The following is a 21,414-nucleotide window of genomic DNA, read 5'->3' as shown; positions in this document are numbered from 1 at the left end:
TGGGATTCACATCACTGAAACAGTGTTAAGTTTCTAATCTTTTCGACATTGGTGTAGAGCATCCATCCCGGATGGATCCAGTAGTTACATTCGTATAAAGAGAGTGTTGATATATTGTAAAGAATTAAAGCAAGCCTGGAAAGATCAGCAGCCTCTGGCAGACACTGAACAGCCTCCACATGAAGTCGCTGTGAAAGAAGGTGAACCAAGATGAGGAGGATGTTCAACAAGCTAAGAATCTGCCAATGCCAATGACCACAGTTCCTCCAGATGACTAAAGATCAGTGCATGAGCAGGTAGAGAATGTTCCAGAATACTGTTACAGTAATGTGTCATCTTCTGAAGCAGGACTGCTATTCTGAAAGAGTGTGTTGTCATCCCATTACAGTGGCTATGAAAGTGTCAACACCACTTACATTTTTATGCGACTATCACAATCAGGGCGGCACGAGGCTCAATGGTCGGCACTGCTGCCTCACAGCACCAGGGTTTGATTCCAGCCTCGGGCGACTGTCTGTGAGGAGTTTGCACATTCTCCCTGTGTCTGCGTGGGTTTCCTCCGGGTGCTCCGGTTTCCTCCCACAGTCCAAAGGTGTGCAGGTCAGGTGAATTGGCCATGTTAAATTGCTCGTAGTGTTAGGTGCATTAGTCAGAGGGAAATGGGTCTGAGTGGGTTACTCTTCAGAGGGTCGGTGTGGACTTGTTGGGCCGAATGGCCTGTTTCCACACTGTAAAGAATCTAATATAATCCAAACATTCACTGGGACCTGTGTGGATTCCCTCAATCCTCAACCCCCAAAATGTATAAAGGATGTTACAAATACAATTTGTGAAACTATCAGTGCTATAGTCCTGAAAGTCGGATTCGCAGATACCACTGGCTTCTCCCAGGTGCATAAACCATCCACACGTCATATGGATAATTCCATATTGTATGGCAACAGATTTCAGAAACAGAAAAGAGTTCCACACAACCAATTTCCAACTCAACTGTGATAACTGCTGCCACACCTTGGAGGTCCATGGCAGCTAGTATGGAAGGTGCCATGATGCCCTATATTTTTGATAACTAAAATTTCCACCTCATTTGAAGAGTGAAATGCTATACAGGAATGGCTGCTGATAAACAGGGGCTACCCTCTCTAAGCATGGTTGATGACTCCTTTGTGAAACACCCTGACTGAGGCAGAATGCAGACACAACACAGCTCACTTATCATCAGGGCCATCAGGGAACAGACAATTGGGTTCCTCAAGATAAGGTTCTCATTTTTGATTGGTCTGGAGCAGAGTTGCATTACATTCCAGACTGATCTTGATGCATTCTCGTCACGTGCTAAGCTCTGCGCATGGGAACATACAAACTGAGGATGTTATGAATGAGGAGAGCTGGGACAGCAACAATAGTCTTCAGAGATTGAAGATGAGGACGTTAAGCAGCAGGAATACCACTTTCACCATGATAAAACAATGCAGCATTTAGCTGTAACCTGCCAACCAGAACTTAAATGATACTCACTTCTAAGAGATCGAAGTTGGGTGAATACATCAATACTGAAAGTAAATTACAAACAGCATGCAGGTGGAGGAGTCAGGTACTTATGGTGTGTTCTGAGAGGAGAATGTTGAAGATCTTGCATGTGGTTCCTCATGTGTTTGGGAGCCTGCTTACACAATTCTGCATCCTTCAGAGGAAGGGGTACCTTTATTAATGTTATTAATGGCCAACACCATGGAGTCATCTTCTGCCTGGGGCCGAGCTGGTGCCTGTTTTCTAGCGGTGCTCTGAGTGTCAGCTACCTGGTATTCCTTCCATGACCAGTTATGGAGTTTTGCCAGTGTTCTGCTCACCAGATTGCGCCCCCAAATTTAATCTAAATAAAGTACCGAGGTGAAAATATCTGAAATGGGTGCACTCTGGTTCATGCATCTTCTGAGGGATCTTCAGCTTTTTCCTCACAGGTGGAGGAGAAGCTGATGGTCAAAGAGTCTAGCCTCTTCAGGACACAGAGTCTGTTGGTGCTGGTGAGAGGGAATGATTTGCAGAAGAGGGCCTGAAACTTAAGAATGTTATATGTTCACTGGTGGCATTAGTGGAGCAACATAGCACAGCATAATGAAGCATGATTGTTTGCTGAGACAGGAAGATATCCTCATCTCCACATTAGCAGTCCCTATCCTTTTCTGCCAGCTCCCTTGTCTTCTCCTCATAGAAGGTAAGGAGAGGAATGCTGTACCTTTTGGTCCAGGTGCATCAGCCTTTTGGCTCTATAGTGAGAACATTTGTCCTGGAATGAAACAAAAGAGTGGGATTGAGTGAGGTGAAAGTAGTTGGAAGAGCTGTTTATGGTGGAGCAGGAGCAGGAGAGATGATGAGGTGACCCAAGTGAGTGGGTAAGAGGCTTAGAGAACATGAGTGCACAGTAGATCAGGAGGATGTGGTGGGTGAGATCACCTGAGTGAAGGGGTTGCATTCAACAGTGAGACTGGCAGAGCAGGGGCCTTGGTGGAAGTTGTGTGTAGTAGCAGAGTTAGAGTGAGTGTGTGAGAGCAGAGAGATGATGGTGACACTTACCCCTGCAGAGTGTGAAAGTTCATTAACCTCCTTGTGGCTTTGTTGCTCATTCTCCAGATCATGGACATGCACTGACTCTGGTTGCTATCTCCGATCAGACTAGCAAGGTTCGGTGCAATGGCCTTCACTGTCAATTTTGAAGTAGGAGGGCAATCCCCCTCTCTACCATCTGATCCACCAGGATCTCCGGATCCCTGTCAGTGAAGCAGAGTGCCATATTCACTCTCTCAGTCTTCTGGTTCTGAAATGTGATGTGCAAAAGACTTCCAATGGTAATTCCTAGCTTTCAGTTTCTGAAATAGTGTGAAATGGGGATTTAAATATAGCACCCACAACATCAATACTGGAAGGTCCGGCAGCTATAAGAACTTCCACCTCCGTGAGTTCACAATTAACGGAGAATGGTGCCATGCAGTCTGGATACATAATTAATGATGTGAGTAGTGGAAAATTGTGTAAGGAAATTAAGAAGTCCTCCAAGAGATTCCTCAAAGTTGGTACTTTGTTAAAATATGAGGCTATTCAACCCAATGGTTTTAGCTCAAAAATGCATAACACTCTTCAATATCCATAAAAAGGCTGACAATAAACCTCTTAGTGTATTTCAAAATCTATTTATCTCCTAGCTGATTCTCATAAGGATCACCATGGGAACTTGCCACTGCAATGTCTTTACTAAGCATCTCCAACATCTTTACTAATTACGTCACCATAAGCCTTACAAAGTATGCTTTCAAGAGGGATAAGCAGCTAAGTTACAGGACACAAGATCTAAGAGCATGGAGTTTGTATATATACTGATATAAATTCTTAATACATTCAGTCTCCTTGTTTCACACAAATTAAAAACAAAAGCAGCAAACACTGGAACCATGAATGAATCAGAATACACAAGGCAACACACAAATTATATTTCAGCCGTAGATGCTTTACAAGAATCGGGAAAAATAATTCAATTCATTTGTAATTTTTACATACGAAATACTAACTTGCCTGTATTTTTCATATATACTGACTGACCTGCTGCATTTGTCTCCAGTTTGATGATCTGTCAGTCATTTGTTATTTCTCTTCACAGTAGAGCTGGAGGCCACAAGCTACTGGAAAAGGTTAAGTCTTGAAGTCAGGGAGTAAGGTTGTGACAATTTGCTATGGAAACCACCAGAGGGACATTTCAGATTGTGTGCACACAGTCACCAGAAGTAACAGGAAAGGCACTGACTGCATGATGCATGACAGTCTGAAAATATTGTTTGTAAACACTGGTGTACACCTATAACATCTATGTTCTTCTCCAGAGAAAAGGACAGCTTGTGCACATGAAAGCTAAATTTATAGGCCACATTTAAATAAAATTGTGTAAAGAATAATGCGATTATTTTGTTTTCTCAGGGGTAGCTAATGGAGTTGATGGAAAACACGCCAAAAGGTCACTGAAGTAAATATGAACATAATTCTTGACCTGTGGTTTGATTGGTTATGCTACAGTAGTTGTCAGTTACTCATCAACTATGATATAAAGACACAAAAACCACAATGTCAAAATGACATTTTTGCAGAGAAAGAAAAATTTGAATAAATCAATATTCTTAGCACTCTACGAAAACATCAGATATTTCCCATTGACGGATAAATTCTAGGTGCAAGATATACGGAAGCAATAGCACTTTTCTCATGACTTCATTTAAACATGAAACCCTATCATTCATAAATCCATGTTCTCTTGTTCTGTTATACCATTGTATTCATTTGCAGATATATTATGCCAACATGCTTACTGATGAATGATGATTAGAGTGGTGCTGGAAAAGCACAGCAGGTCAGGCAACGTCTGAGGAGCAGGAAAATTGATATTTCAAGCAAAAGCCCTGAAGGACTTTTGCCCAAAATGTAGATTTTCCTGCTTCTCGGATGCTGCCTGACCTGCTGTGCTTTTCCAGCACCATTCGAACCTTGACTCTAATCTCTATCATTTGCAGTAGCCATTTCCGCCACACCTACTGATTAGTCATTGTAAGATTTTGAACTGATAGATCTTATTTGAACTTCAAATCATGATCATTACAAAAATTTGAACTTCAAATCATGATCATGGGCGGCACGGTAGCACAGTGGTTAGCACTGCTGCTTCACAGCGCCAGAGACCCGGGTTCAATTCCCGCCTCAGGCGACTCTCTGTGTGGAGTTTGCACATTCTCCCCGTGTCTGCGTGGGTTTCCTCCGGGTGCTCCGGTTTCCTCCCACAATCCAAAAATGTGCAGGGGTTAGGTGAATTGGCCATGCTAAATTGCCCGTAGTGTTAGGGAAAGGGGTAAATGTAGGAGAATGGGTCTGGGTGGGTTACGCTTCGGCGGGTCGGTGTGGACTTGTTGGGCCGAAGGGCCTGTTTCCACACTGTAAGTAATCTAATCTAAGTAATCTAATCTAAAAAAAAAGGACACAAGTGCTTTCATTGTTGAAACTGGTATGACTTTGCATAAAACATTGCAAAAACCACCAAAACTCATTAATAAATTCTGCATTGCATTTACTATGTGAATATCTGCAATGATAACAAAACAAATGACTTACCGTGAACAACTGATCCTGCAGGTTTCTTTAGTGGTGGTTTCTTTTCTGGAGATTTTACTAGTTCCGGAGCTGGAGTGACTGCAGGAGCCGCTGAAAGTCCTGGAATGAAAAGATGTATTCAGTTACATAAAAATGACGAAACTGAAGAGAATGTGATCAGAAATTTTAAGAACACTTTGCAAGGTTATTTATATTATTTCATTAGTTCCACTCAACCTTAGCATTAAAATAGAGAAGCACAAGAACCCTCCTGCAACTACAATGATGTCTTATACAATGACGACTGCTCTACACTTCACTATGTATCATGACCATATTAGTACTTTCTCTATTTTATATTTTACATTGAATAATGTTATGATGCTAATAAGCATTCAAACCCAACTGGTGCAAGTAAAATGCATATAAATGAGTTTGGTATAAAAATATAATTTAGGAGCAGGATTAAGACCATTCAGCCCTTTGAACCTTCTCCTCCATTCAGTAAGGTTATGGATTACACAATTGTTGTCTCAACTCCACTTTCCTGCCTCCCTAATGCCTTTAAGCTCCTTTGTTAATCCAAAATGTTTCTAGGGTTTATGCCCAGAAGATCGATTCTCCTGTCCCCCGGATGCTGCCTGACCTGCTGTGCTTTTCCAGCACTACACGTTTTGATCAAAATCTATGTTTCTCTTTAAAAAATTCAATGATCCCATCTCCATCACTGTCTGGGAAGACAATGTGATGGATTCACAGCCATCTGAGAGAAAACAACATATTCTAAACTGCATTATAAATGTCAGATCACTTATTTTTAAGAACCTCCCGTTCTAGTGTCCACCACAATGGGGAACACCTCAGTATCCACCCTGTTAAGTCCTCTCGATCTTATACTTCATTAAAAATATCTCTCCTACTTCTAACTTCCACTGGATACAGGCCCAGTCTGTTCTGATATGTCCTGATAAGATGCTTCTTGAATCCTAGAAATTGATGAAATTTTCTCTGAACTGCTTTTAATACAATTATATCCTTTTTTTAAAATCAGGGGACCGACACTCTACACATTTCTCCAAGTGCGGACAGCACAACATATTAAATAGAATTAAATATGAAATAAGACAATGCACCCTCCTCCCCGCCCCCGCCCCCATCAATACTAACATGGCAGAATTCAATAGGTTGTGAGAACCAATATGAAGATATAAAAGTGTGCTGTTCAGTGAAAGCGTATGACTGTTATTCATGATATTTTGGGAGCAAAGTTTGATAGCAACTACAAACAAATAAGATGTATATTCATTTGTGCTCATGCCTGCAAACAGCATACAATTTTTGTGCTCCTTTCTTATTTAAATGATGGCAGCATGCAGCCTAATGTGAAATGCCCTGCTGATTGGCTGCATGCTGAAGTTGAGGCCCATGGTCATTTAACTCATCCTCAAATGTCATACACTTACGAGTGAAGCAATGTTCCATTCACACCATTACCTCAGTCAACTTTCTATCAGCTAGGGCTCAAAACAAACATTAGAGCTTCACTTTCCAATGACAACTATTTAATCATGCCAGCTGCAAATCTAAAATGAGGCATCAGACTTGCTGACACAATCTTTATCTTTTGCACTGCCCAAGATGGTGTGCAACTGAAGACAGCAGGAAGAAATCTGCAAAGGACACACACATAGCATGTCCTCAACCCCAGATAAATGTTAGTGCTCACCATTACTGAAGCTCACCATTATTCAAGCTGCCATGACTGGGTCCATGGAGAAAGTGAGGATTGCAGATGCTGGAGATCAGAGTCAAAAAGTGTGGTGATGGAAACGTATAGCCAGTCAGGCAGCATCCAAGGAGCAGTAGAGTTGACGTTTCAAGCATATGCTCTTCATTAGGCTGGGTCCATGACCAGGCTTGGTTAAAACTGAAAATGGTAGCATTTTCACATCCAACCATCCTTTTCACATCCTACATTCCTTTTATCCCAAAATCTCTCCTGGTAAACAAGCTGCAGATTGAGATTACATTAAGGACACACCTTATGTTTACCTTCATCCACACTACTTTTTTTTATTATTACAGATACCCAAATATTGCAACCTGACTTGTCAGAAGCAAGAATTGGAAAGGAAGGAGAAGGCTGACAATAGCACTATCGAGGAAGACCAGACCAGGCAAAAACATATGGAAGGTCAGTATTAAGAGAATACACAAGGATAATTAGTGGAGTTTTGTGTGGACTAATATATAGCTTGTTTGATAAAGTTTTGAATTATTGTTTCATAGTGGCTTTTACTTTAGCATTATGACCAAGAGGCTGCTCCAATGATTAGCATTAGAGGTAAGGTGTGGAACTGCTGATGTTAGGGAAATTGGGGTGCAACTGGAACACAAGGCACACCACAGACCCAAATCTTGTGGCTTAAAGTTCTACACACTTGTAAGGGGACAAATCTGAGTGGCTTGTAGAATACACCAAACGGTTACTTATTATTAACTGGCAAATCTGAAGCAGTATTTCATGGTCAGCCAAACTAATAAGAAGCAAAGGCTTGAGCCAAAGCATTGAAACACCTTCATAGAGTTCATACTTAGGGGGAGTTTGGCCAAAGATTGATCAAACACCTCTTCGGTGACATCATGGTAAGTCCACATCATTCAACTATCGGAGAAAACCGAACCTTGTAGCTACATAATTACAAGATCATATGCAAAGGTCAAATGTAATTACTGATATTATTAATATTATAACTCTGAGTAACTTCTTCACTTCTATTATTACAGTGAGTCTTTGCAGGTGATGGTTGCAAGATTAGCTCCACCTAATCTGCTCATGATTTTGACCCAGTGATCAATAAGGAAAGGTATTACCTTCAAATCAGGTTGGACAGGAACCAAAAGGTGGACCTTTGTCTTTCTAAGCTCTCATATCTCACAAGAAGTCTTGGTGAGTTGCTGACCCTACCTGTAACTGTGCACACGATTATTAATGTGTGCTAGTGGTGGACAGTGCCATTATTTAAGATGATAAATGAAGTATCAGTTAAGCAGTTTGACTTGCCCTGGATGCTGCCAAATTGCTTGAGTGCTGTCTGAGCTGCACTCATCTATACAATTGAAGAAAGAATATTCCAACCAACTTCTTGCACCTTGTGGATGATGGACCAGCTTTAGAGAGTCAAGAGGTGAGTTATTCGCTACTGAATATCCAGCCTTCAATTTGTACTTGTAGCCGCAGCATTTATTTGGCTGATGCATAATGTTTCGGGTCAATGATAATTTCCAAGATATTGATACCGGGAGACTTAGTGATGGTAATCACATTGAATGTCAAAGAGAGATGCTGAGAATTTCTTCTGTTTTGTGGATAGTACTTGCCACTATCACCCCAAGGTTGATGCTTTCAAGGATGTTCTGCATGCAGGCCTGAACAGCTTCACTATCTGAGGAATTGCAAGAAAATCAAACACTGCAATTACGAGCAAACAACAGCCCCCTTCCCTTTGTTATGATGGGGGAAATGTCAGTGATGAAGCAGCTGCTATGATTTTTTCCTGGGACATTGTCCTAAGGGAACTTCTGTAGTAGTTGCCTGGGGCTGCGTGGCTCAGCCTTCAAAAAAAAACTCATCCTTATAGTGGGAGTTTTGCCCCCATTTTTATTGATTTCAATTTTACAAGAGCTCCTTGATGCCACACACTGTAAAATAGGGTCTGGTGTGTAATAAGAAAGCACATGGTAGTCTAATGAGAAGCTTATCTGAAACAAATTGCAGATCTCTTCCTCTGAATACAACATCTCCCCCATCTTTTTTCCCATTATCATTAGATATTTATTTGTCTTTTAATAATTGCATTTATCATAAACCCAACTCCTTCCAGCCCACCTCCACCAAAATGTCTCCAGATCTGGATATTTTCCTACTTTGCCAGAACAATTTCTAGGTTGAAACTTATTGACGTTGATGCTATTCTTAACAGTGTGAGGTGCAAGTTCCTTTTAATTGAAAGATCTTTTATTCCTTGAATTTCCCTCTATGAGGATTTCTTTCCTTCTAAAACAGGCAACTGTTCCATTGCCACATCTGGGAGATGTTAAATCTCATAAATTTCCTCAATGGAGGATGTCTTCCCTGCTAAAATGGGCAATTGTTCCATTACAGTCTCCAGAAGACCCTTAATTTCATCAAGTTCCTTCAGTGAGGGCAGCAGTTCAATTGAAACATTTTATTCTTGTTTGCAGTATTCTGGCTCTTTAGGCCAGGTAATTTTCTCAATTTGACAGTATCCTGGATCTGTGGCCTGTGGAAATTGGTCATCCCATCTAAATGGCAGCTTCCATGGGACTGTATGCACATCTTCAATCTGTGCTGGACAGTCTGTGTTGGTCAACTTGAATGCTTTAATTCACTCTCAATGACTGTGGTATTGGCAAAACAAATATGCTAATTTTTTCAGTTGTACTACATGACGATTGCTTCTTGCTTGATGTGATCTCTGTCATTTCTACTGGTGATTCTTTCTCAGGATATAAAGAAATGAAATATAGGATCTGAACTTGCATGTTTTCAGTATTTTAAATCAGATTTGACTCTGTGTTGCAGCTCTGAATTCCAACAGCTGAACATTCATCAATGAGAATACCCGGGATATCCAGCTTATTAGCTCTCTCATTACCTGAATTGCAATCTGAAATCTCTTCAGTGTCGATAGCAATGAAAAGCATTTCTGCCAATCTGTTTTGTCACAGATTTCCATCCTGTTGTCAGTATTAAAAAGTATACTTATACAACAAAACTAATCACAATGCATTCTACCTTCCAGTCCTTATTCCCTAAGCCTTGGAAGCGGTATGAAATCCTCCTTTGTTCCTTTTTTTATCTATTGTTCAATGACTGGCTGTTCCTGGAACTCAACCAATGTGACCACTGGTGTGCCACAAGGATCGCTGCTAGGTCCACTGTGTTTCATAATTTATATAAATGATTTGGATCTGAACATAAGAGGTATCATTAGTAAATTTGCAGATAACATCAAGATTGGAGGTTTAGTGGACAGCGAAGGAGATTACCTCGCCATACAAATGGACCATGATCAGGAGTGGCAGATGGAGTTTAATTTAGATAAATGTGAGATGCGGCATTTTGGAAAGGCAAATGAGGGCAGAACTTATACACTTAATGGTAAGGTCCTGGGGAATGTTGCTGAACAAAGAGACCTTGGAGTGCAGGTTCACAGTTCCTTGAACGTAGCGTCACAGGTAGAGAGGATAGTGAAGAAGGCATTTGGTATGCTTTCCTTTATTGGTCAGAGCATTGAGTATAGGAGTTGGGAGGTCATATTGCGGCTGTACAGGACATTGGTTAGATCACTTTTGTAATATTGTGTGCAATTCTGGTCTCCCTCCTATGGGAAGAATGTTGTGAAACTTGAAAGGTTCAGAAAACATTTACAAGGATGTTGCCAGAGTGGAGGGTTTGAGCTATACAGAGAAGCTGAATAGACTGGGCTGTTTTCCATGGAGCGTTGGAGGCTGAGGGTGGCCTTATGGAAGTTTATAACATCATGAGGGGCATGGATAGAGTAAATAGACAAAGTCCTTACCCTGGGGTGTGCAAGTCCAGAACTAGTGGTCATAGGTTTAGGGTGAGAGGGCAAAGATTTAAAAGGGATCTAAGGGGCAACGTTCTTACACAAAGGGTAGTGCATGAATGAGCTGCCAGAGGAAGTGGTGTAGGCTTCAATTACAACATTTAAAAGAAATCTGGATACATATATGAATAGTAAGGGTTTGTAGGGATATGGGCAAAGTGCTGGCAAGTAGGACTAGATTAGGATATCTGGTTGTCATGAACAAGTTGGACCAAAGGGTCTGTTTCCATGCTGTACATCTCTATGACTCTATGACTAAATAGTTTCTTGATTCAATCTCATTTAATTCCTTCCATCAATTGAAGAAAAGTCAGGGTTCGAATTCAGTCTGAAGAGTAAGCCTGAAGTCACTTGTCTCTTGAAAATGTTGCATTGAGGACACTGATCTAAATGACTATCTGACCTTTTCAAAGAAACTACCTTCACAGAACTAAAATCACACATCTGACCCTACTTTAAAGTCTGAATCCTAAATGATAACACATTTATCATAAACATATTAGACTTTGTCCTTCAGACAAGGCATTAACCTGAGTCGCTTTTCACGTGTTTATGGATATTGAAAATGTTGAGCAGTTGTAACTATTCAAAGAACAACAAAGACTTCTCTCACAATGTCAGAAATTGTTGAAGAAACTCAGCAGGTCTTGCAGCATCTGTGAAGAGAAAGCAGAGTTAATGTTTCAGGTTCAGAGACCGTGGACCTTGCTGAGTTTCTCCAGTAACTTCTGTTTTTGTTTCAGATTTCCAGCAACTTCAGTTCTTTGTTTTATTACAGTAGAGTTCTCCTCGTAACTTCGCTTATCCAACATTGTCACAATAGTTTGACTTTCACTTAATTCATTGCTGCGGAATTTTGCTGTATGCAAAGTGATTACTGCACCTGCTATAAAACATAACAGCATTTTCAAATCAGCTAATTGTCTGTGAAGTGCTTTGGGCTATTTCTGGCAGAAGTGATAAAGTACTGTTTAAGCACAGGTCATAATCCAAATATTAAATTATGTGGTGCTAATCAATATTGAGTAGTGTTGCAAGTCACATTGCCAAAAATGCATTTAGAAGTTCTGCTAAAACTCCACTAATTTGGGCTAGTGATAAGCTGAAAAAGTAAGGAATTCCAAGATAATTCCATTATAAGGGAACAGTACAGAAAATAAGAGAGTAAACTAGCATGAGACATAAGGTAGCTGCAGAGATAATGGATGCACTATCCATTAAATCCAATGATTTTATTTTTCAGAATTCATCACATTCTAAAAGTGTTCCTTAGTATTGGAAGATAATTAAAATGTCTCTGCTATTTAATAAAGGAGGAGACAGAAGATTGGGAACCACGGGGTCAGTTCACCAATCTTATTAGCAGGAAAAATGCTAAAATCTCTTATTAGGGATGTGGCAACAGAGAACTTAGAAAATCATTGTATGATTATGTAGAGTCAACAGAGATTAATGAAACGGTAATCATATTTGAAGAAATAGTTAGACTTTAAGGATATATCTGGTAGGATGGATAAGAGGAAGACAATGGAGATTTTTGCATTTCCAGCAATTGTTTAACGACATGTCACATAAGAGATTACTACACAACATTAGAGCTCATGGCATTAGGGTATTAAGGTGGATTGAGGATTTTAATGGACACAATACAATAGAACTAAATCAGACATATTCAACTGACAGTCTAGAAGTTATCAAGGCAAACATAAAATTAGACCACCCAATTTCAATCACTGAGCTACAAAATGCTGAGGGTGGTTCAGTACATGTTGAGTGGAAATGCATCTCCAATGAATTGTTGACATATTTATTGAGGCATATTACCAGCAGTAGGTATCATTTGACCAAGTATGGCAAGAAGGAGTCTTAGAAGAAATTGGATTCAACAGGAAACATGGAGGAGAATGCTTCACTGTTTGAAATCATACCTAGTACAAAAGATGATGATTTTGGTTATTCAATGGTGATCATCTCAGTGTCAGGGCATCTTTGAAGGAGTTCCTCAGGATTAAACTATCTTCAGCTGCTTCATCAATGACCTTTCTTCCATCATAAGGTCAGAAATGGTTCATTGATGATTGCACTATAGTCAGCATCATTCCTGACTCTTCACATATTGACATAGCCTATGTCCATTTGCAGCCAGACTTGGACACACCCTAAGTCTCAAGCAGTATTAATGATACTCAAGTACCAGTTTAAATCTGAGAGAATGTAAGCATCTTTCCTTGATGTTCAATAGTATTACTATTGTTAACTCCACTGACTTAATAAAGCCTGTCCAACATCCACACAGCACAAGTCAAGAGTGCTATGGAATATGCCCCACTTACCTGGATGAGCGTATTTTCAATAACCCTTAACAAACTCGACAACATATAAAACATATCAGCCCATTCAACTGGCCACTTTCCATTAACATTCACTCCCTCCACCAGCAGTGCACTGTGGCAGCAATATATATCTTCTACAAGATACACTGCCACAGCACAGCAAAGTTCCTTTGACAGCATCTTCTGAATCCTACCAGATGTATCAACCAAATGATCTGGTCTCAAAGTCAAGGAGGTGCTGCTGTCAGTCACGTGATGCTGGTATAATCAGTCAAGAACAAAGCTTGCTCACAGTCCAGGGGCTTAGGTATGGTTAGTCTTCTGCTTGGGGCAGTCATAGTTTCAGGGTCCATTTCATTACAGCCTGGGGAGTGAGCCACAGTTAGTGCTACATATTAATGGAATTAGCAGGGTGGAGCATATCACGGAGGTGGTGGGCAAAAGCATGGGATGCAGAAAGGACAAGGAAATGGCAGTCATGATATATCAGAGGGGAGGAGAGGGATTGGTTGTGCATAGGAGAGCACGGGATGCTGCTGGCCTCAACAGAGCAACAGTGCAATACAATGGTGGGTATTACCAAATTGGCAAAAGTGAGGACTGCAAATACTGGAAACCAGAGGTCTAATGATATGGTCAGAGTGGTGCTGGAAAAGGAGGAGCAGGAAAATCGACGTTTCAGGCAAAAGCCCTTCATCAGGAATAGAGGCCAAATTGGCATTACCAAATTGTTAAGATGTGGCTCAGGAAGGGGTAAGGATGACAGTTGAACTCAGGGTGGGACATGGGAACATGTTGTTGTTCAGTCATGATGGGTTATCTGGGGAATGTTAGGTAGAAGGAGGTCCAAGGGATTGGGGGAACCTGATGAGCAAGCAGACCCTGGTTATCCAGGTCCAGTGTGATCTGCATTTCCTTCCATGATCTGATGATAGTTAAAAGTGACTTGCAAATGTAAAGTAGCTGGAGTCATCACGAAAGTGGGTGTGGCTTGTCAGGCTGATAATGTGAACTCCACTTCTGTGTGATATGAGGGTCTTCAAGGAGCAATTACATCAATCATGAACCTGCAGAGTTGCAGTTCACATCATTTGCAATCATGTCTTTGTACACAGGAACACGTGTGTACACGTATGTAGGGTGCCAAAACTGGTCACAGGCAATGGTGACCATATCATTAGACCTTGTTAATTGCAGATTGACAGCTTTGTACAGAAGTAATCAGAGCTGACATTAAAATTGGAGCCTGCAAACCACAATGCACATAGCTAATATAAGCTCTCTAGTGTGCAAAGGCACATTGAACCAATCCCCTCTCTGCCTGAACTGTGAGAATAATGAAAGACTCTTTACTTGCAATGGTGTGGAGCTGGGAGGAAAGGAGGTTCAGTGTACATGCAACACTTGATCTTTGGAGCACTCATCAAAATAAGGTCCTATGTCAAGTACTTATGTACTTAAGTATCAAGTACATAATTCTCCTTTCCAGAATACTCCATCTCTCGCTATATAGAGAAGTATGTTTATAAGGGATGAAACTGTTGTGTACCATAGAATCCCTACAGCATGGAAACAGGCCAACTGGGTCCAACAAGTCCACACCAACTCTCCAAAGAGAAGCCCACCCAGACCCTATCCCTTGCATTTTTCCCATGGTTAACAGACTTAACCTGCGCATCCCTGAACACAATGGGCAATTTACCTTGGCTAGTCCACCTAAGCTGCACATCTTTGGACTGTTGACTGTTCTTGTTGCTCAGAATCTGTCTGCTCTTTATGTTCCTAACAGAGGGTGACTGGAGTGTGAGCGAGGGAGCTAGCTATAGAATGGGTGATCATCACAGTTGTTGTGATGAAATGATGGTGCAGGGAGATGGAGGAGAATCAGATGCATGCAACCAGCTGCAGAAACCGAACAGCCTCTACTTCATGGACAGGTCACAGCTGATGGTGCTCCTCATGATGTACAAGAGGGCGTGAGTCTATAGCCCTCAATTCTATTTCCCCTGGATGAGCAAGATACAGTGTCAATGCAGATTGAGGATGACCCCAGGACACTGACTGAACTATGTTGTGTACTGGAGTTGGACTTGTGACCTGAGGGAGTAGGAGGCCATCCTATTCCAGTGGATGTGAAGGTGATGCTGCCTTGAACTTTAATGTGGTTAGCTCCTTCCAGGAAGCCACAAGGAGCCGCCTGTGTTAAATTTCTAAATTCCCACCAACTGGTGTATCAAGACAGTGACTGATGCATCTGTGCCAGCTCACAAGGTTCATCTCGTTTCTCTATGACAAGGTGAATGCTGCCCTGTAACGTGGCCTGGGCAGTAGGATTTGTAAACAAAGCTGGCTTCCCCAGTTGCAGGCTTCCATTGATTGTACACACATTGTACTGACAGGGTCATCTCATCAATAGTTCACGGTAAATGATCAGTCATTGCCAATTCTACTTCTTAGGAGGTTATGTCTGGTGCCCTGGGTGCTGCCATGTTTCCTCCTTCACTGATATTGTATGCTCCTATTGTACTTGTTCAAGTCCAGGTGCCTTGTAAGTCTGGTTACTGGGAACAACAGTTAGCCACTGTAACAATGATTGGTGACACCATTGCACCACAATCTAACTGAGGTGCAGCATAGATACAGTGCAGCCCATTCTTCAACCAAGGTCATGATGGGACAGATGAAAGTCTTGCTGAAGATAAGTTTCTGTTGCTTGAATCAGTCTGGTGGAGATCTGCTATGCACACCAAACAGAGAGTGTTGTACTCCTAACATGCTGTACTCTGTGCAACTGCAGCAGGCATCGAGGGGATGTAATGGATTTTGAGAAACTGGGAGAGCAGGAGCAGTCTTCCAAGGAGGAGGTCATTGAGGAGCAGGATTATCACTTTATGCATGACAGAATGTAGCTGCACTGACTGCTGCAAACTAAACAGGATTTCATTGTCTAGAAGCTGAGCTCAGCATTTACTGCAAAATATATACAAGTAGTTCATCTGTAGTTGTTTTCTGTTTGCTTTTGCTGTTTGTAAATAAAGGTTTCTATTTGTTTTGAAGGCTTCCAAGTATGTGATAGCCACAGAACTGAGCTAAAGTGGGCACTGAGGAAACAACAGCTTTGATTTACAGAGGGTTGAAAGGAGGCATGTGGCTAAGGACCAATGTATTGTGTGACCTGCTGCTAAAATAGCCATAGGTCTGGGAATGTGCAAGGTATGTACAAGGAAGTGTCAGCCACACCACCTGGGTGTCTTGAGAAGTGATTGCTTTGTGGCTGATATGGCACTATATTGACAGTGAAGGGCTACTCTGGAATGCCAATATTTGATTGATTGCATAGCCAGGGTTCAAAGATCGTGCCAGCGCAAGGGATGACAGTCTATTCCAGGATATCCTGGCATTATCAAGTCCTTCTGGCTATGGTGAGTGGCGGGATAGTTAATGAGGCAGGTTTGAACAATCATATGAGAAAGATCGATAGACCCTGTGGAGAGAAATCCTCCATGAAACTTGGCAATAATGATACTTTGCCAAAATACGGTAAGGTTCAGCCTTGGGCAACCCCCCACTAACATAAAAGAAGAAAAAAAACTATAAAGCAAAGTCATTTTATAAGTGGACCATATTGGAAGAATACAAATTTGAAAAACTTTACTGAAGTACTTCGGCAAATTTTATAGAGCATTTTATGCAAGGTTAAAAGGTTTACAATCAAGTAATCTGCTAAAAGCTGCAGTCAGAATCTTGATTTTGCAAGATAAACCAAACTGTGATAGAGAATAACACTTTCAGCCTTGGTATATCTCGCTGGAACTCAACAGTCATAAAATTGAACTGACATTATCAAACAATCATACTTCAAAAGCCATGTTTGACTTTGATGCAATGTGAATACCTCAGAAAAATCTTTATATTTTGGTGAGTCTAACAAGAAATTAAATTGGTCACAGAGAACACAGGGAGAAGGAACTGGATTTTTAAATCAAGGTCAGGATCCCCAAAGCCCTGATCATTTCTGGACCTTGACCCATTTTAAATATAAATCCTCTGATTGGGTTAGAAATAAACTTGACATCAAATTAGTGGTGCTAAGCATAACTGAGGCAGAATCTACCTGAATAGCACAGACAGCAAAGGCAGGTAGTAGTAATTATTGAGTCTATCATCGTCGTGCTGCACAGCTCCATTCTCAATACACCAAGAAGTGCTCAGATAGTAATGACTAGCGATATGCTGGATCTGGCACAAATCCCCACCACCCCCATCCCAAGAATTTTTACTGGGTTAAAAGAAAATTTTCACTTCAGCTTGAATAAATTCAACAGCAGTGTACTCATATGCAGCAGACTGTTTGAGTTCACTGATGTTTTCCAATTGTAAATTTTGTCCTCACCCTCAATGACCTGTTAACAAAGACCTAAAGGAAGCTCTGAAGAATTGTCATTGCATTTGAATTGTGAACTTTTTCTCTCTGCACAGATGCTACCAGACCTGTTCACTTTCTCCAGCACTTGCTGAAGGAGATTAATGGCAAACTAAATTCCCCAATCCCTCAGTTCACCAACTCTTCCATTTCAGGATCAACCCTGGCCCACCCCAACCCATTTGAAATTTAGAGCATGTACTGGAAACATCAGGATTCAGGGATGACCAGAGACAACCAGACACTGCTGGTAATGGAAAATTTGATCTGTAATCTCTGCCCCATAGGGTTAAAATAGCTAACCACAGACAGTCAACTATTCTGAGGAAGGATCACTTGAGTTGAAACATTAACTCCAATTTCACTTCACAGGTGCTGAGTTTTTCCAGCAATTTCTGTTTTCATTTCTGATTTACGGCATCTGTAGTTCTTTCGGTTTCTAATATATTGCTGACTGGTTTTCCTGCCAAACTATTAAGATTAGATTAGATTAGATTACAGCGTGGAAACAGGCCCTTCGGCCCAACAAGTCCACACCGACCCGCCGAAGCGCAACCCACCCATGCCCCTACACTTACCCCTTACCTAACACTACGGGCAATTTAGAATGGCCAATTCACCTGACCTGCACATCTTTGGACTGTGGGAGGAAACCAGAGCACCCGGAGGAAACCCACGCAGACACGGGGAGAACATGCAAACTCCACACAGTTAGTCACCTGAGGCGGGAATTGAACCCGGGTCTCAGGCGCTGTGAGGCAGCAGTGCTAACCACTGTGCCACCGTGCCGCCCATATTAAGGATATATATTTGTTAGTTAGACATTAGTTTAAGTTGGGTTATGATTATGTCTTTTTTTTCTCATTCAGAAAGTAACAGTTGAGGATAGAAAGTCACACCTTGCACTATCAGAAATGTACGTCGCATTATTCTCTTGGTGAGTCAGGTGTTGCAGCATCCAGCAAAACGTTTGCTTATGTGCTCCAAAGTGCAAAGGTGCCAGGCAAGGGATCAAAGGTAATTTTGGATTTCAAATATGTGCTTAAATTTTAGTCCCCACAAAAAATAAGGAATAGAGGTATCAAATTGTTACAGAACAGTTCATCTTAAAAGATGTGACATGAAATAATGGGAAATAACATCACGTATATTAAATATAAGATAGCCCTTAGAAAATAAGTGCTTTAATATCAAAATTATGTCTCAAGACGGTCTAACATTGAGTATAGATGAATAACTTTGAGAGCAAAAAGCGATTATCATCTCATTTAATACTTTCAGCAGCATGACCAAAAACGTTTCGCAGCTTCATTAAAATGCAAAGTTAACTGATTAGTGCCTGCACCCAACATGTGAAACACAGAGTGAACACCTGGAAATGTACTTAAAGATATTTCAATTTTCCTTGTACTATTATTTTTCTTGACTTGATTTCTTATTTTTACTTCACGCAATTTGGGATTGAACAACAACACGCTAACAATGGGACAGCCTGTCTTCAGCTCAATGTACTCAGTGTCAAAGGGAAAATTTCTCAATTTAAATAATGTGTGGGTGCCTGAGGCACAGGGTCACATCTGATTAGGAAGACCAATGTTTCTTTTGATCTGGGGAATAGAATATCCTAAAACATATTTCAATTATGCAGGTCTGTAACATTAACTCTGTTTATCTCTCCATAGATTCTGTCAGACCTGCTGATTATTTCAAGCAATCTTTTTCTCTTTTAATTCATAGAAGGCGGTGAGTAGATGGTGCAGGTGTGTTACTATTAGCAGATACAACACCACTATCCATTGCCAGCATATCAGTTGTTAATGTGCCAACTGATTTACAGGCCCACTAAACCCAAAACACCAGCAAATGTATTTAAATCTCTCCATTCAATTGGTAAATCTGTCCAAGCATCCATCATGGGTTTGAATTTCTGAATATCAGGAGAAATAAAAGGACTGGTAATGGATTTTGCTCAGTAGTATTCTGAATTTTATAAAAGGAGCCAGGCTACAGACTGGTCCAGGATGGTGTGATATACCGACTAGCTTTTTGTCATTTGACATGGGCACGACCGGGCAATGGCTTCTCTTTGTGTTATAAATTTCTACGATTTCCATGATTTCTATGACAAGGATATTGACAGCTTTAATTAGGGATCTGAATGGTTAGCTGGCTTCTATGACTGATTAGAGTGAACTCATCTGTGATGTTCTGATTTATTCTCAAGCCAATCCTAGCAAAAATATAATCTTTAGATACATTAGAACAATGATATTTATCACGCAATATCTGAAGCTGTGAAAATAATATCTAGTTCATTGTCACAAAGTTCATTTGGTTAGAAAGTGAAACTGCAACAGATTATTAGAGGGTGGGGTTGCCATGTAATTTAAGGGACAGATTTCCATAAAAAATTCCAAATGATTTAAGAATCTTGTTACTTGGCTAGGAATGCAATCTTTCATATAGTATAAAGGCAGCTACAAAAATTCAACTCAGACAGCATTGGTGGAGAGAAAAAGGGATAACATTTCAGATCGATGATCTTTCATCAGAAAGTAATTTCTCAATCAGTGAGATGTACACAACTAATCCACCTGTAGTCTCAATGAAACAGATTAACCATTGCAAGAGGTTGAGACCAGATATCTCAAAGCACCCATGAACAGAGTACAAAGCAAACTGGCTGCTTGTGCTCTATCTGGCTGTGATGAAGCAACCATTCAGAAATCAAAGATCTGGAGACCACAACATCAGTTATTGCAAAGTTGGCTGCAAAGTAAGCCAACCATTTGTCTATTAGAAATCATTTGACATCTGACCAAAAAAAAACAGGAAATGTGGCTGAAAAAGAAGATTCTAGACATTACATCACAGCAAGGATACAGGAGAGGGTTCAATGCAGATTCACCAAAGTAATAGAGGCTAATAGAATTATATTATCTTGCCAATTTCCATAGGTTGTGCAGACTAGTTCTTATATTTCCTTGGGTATACAAGATTAAGGGGTGATTTAACTAAATTTGAAAATATCGGAAGCATTTTGTATCATGGATACTATTTCCTTTTGAATGGCAGAATCCAGAACCAGGGAGCATAACCTTAAAGTTAGAACTAAGCCATTTAGGGATGTCAAAAAACAATCCTCGCACAAAGGATGGTGGAAATCTGCAAGTCTCTTTCCCAAAGGAAATATTGAAGTTGAGTGTTTGAAAGACTGATAGATTCTTGTTATCATCATATTAAACTTACAGAATCAAGTCGGGTGGATGGAATTAGGATAATTAAGCCATAATCTAACTGAATGGTAGAATAGGTTCAATTCCTACTCCTGTTCATTAATGTAAACAAGGAGGCCAAGCGAAGTTACATAGCACAAAACAAGCAGATCGGCAGTGACCGTCTATGTAGGTGAGCTGACCATTCTACAGTGCAGCCACCAAAGCTCCCTTCAAAGATTACAGGCTGCTCATTGCCTTGAACAAATGGAAAAGGAGTGCACGCTGCATTCGGCATCTTTTAATGCTTCAAAATTGCAATGCCGGTCCTATGATTGTAACATATGCACATCATAGAACCATACAGTACAGAAAAGGCCCTTTGGCCCATCGAGTCTGTGCCACTAAAAATATACTATTACCTATACACATCCCACTTCCCTGTAATGGCCCATAGCCTTGAATATGATGACACTTAAAGTGTTCATCCAAGTACTTTCTCAAGTTTATGAGGTTTCCCACCTCGACTATCATCCCAGGCAGTGCATTCCAGAATCCTACTACCCTCTCGGTAAAAATGGTTTTTCCTCAAAACCCCTCTAAACCTCTTGACTTTCACTTTAAAATTATGCCCCCCTTGTTATTGTCCCTTCAACTAAAGGGTA

At 40.8% G+C, this 21,414-nt stretch overlaps 1 protein-coding gene across 50 annotated transcripts in view; it reads right to left on the bottom strand.

The window, feature by feature from the left end:
• trdn (triadin) overlaps window positions 1-21,414 on the bottom strand; it is a 462,709-nt gene that overhangs the window by 285,969 nt on the left and 155,326 nt on the right. For all 50 annotated transcript variants that reach the window (XM_087980725.1, XM_087980732.1, XM_087980853.1 and 47 more), the window contains one exon: window positions 5,146-5,244. In XM_087980725.1, coding sequence (XP_087836851.1) covers window positions 5,146-5,244 — 99 coding nt within the window. The remainder of the gene's footprint in view (window positions 1-5,145; window positions 5,245-21,414) is intronic.

Source organism: Chiloscyllium plagiosum, unplaced genomic scaffold (genome assembly GCF_037043375.1).
Source record: "Chiloscyllium plagiosum isolate Xiang-an unplaced genomic scaffold, Cpla_swu_hap1 HiC_scaffold_3, whole genome shotgun sequence".
Classification (NCBI taxonomy): Eukaryota; Metazoa; Chordata; class Chondrichthyes; order Orectolobiformes; family Hemiscylliidae; genus Chiloscyllium; species Chiloscyllium plagiosum.
Note: the sequence above shows the minus strand (reverse complement) of the source record. Positions and strands in the feature narration are given on the sequence as shown.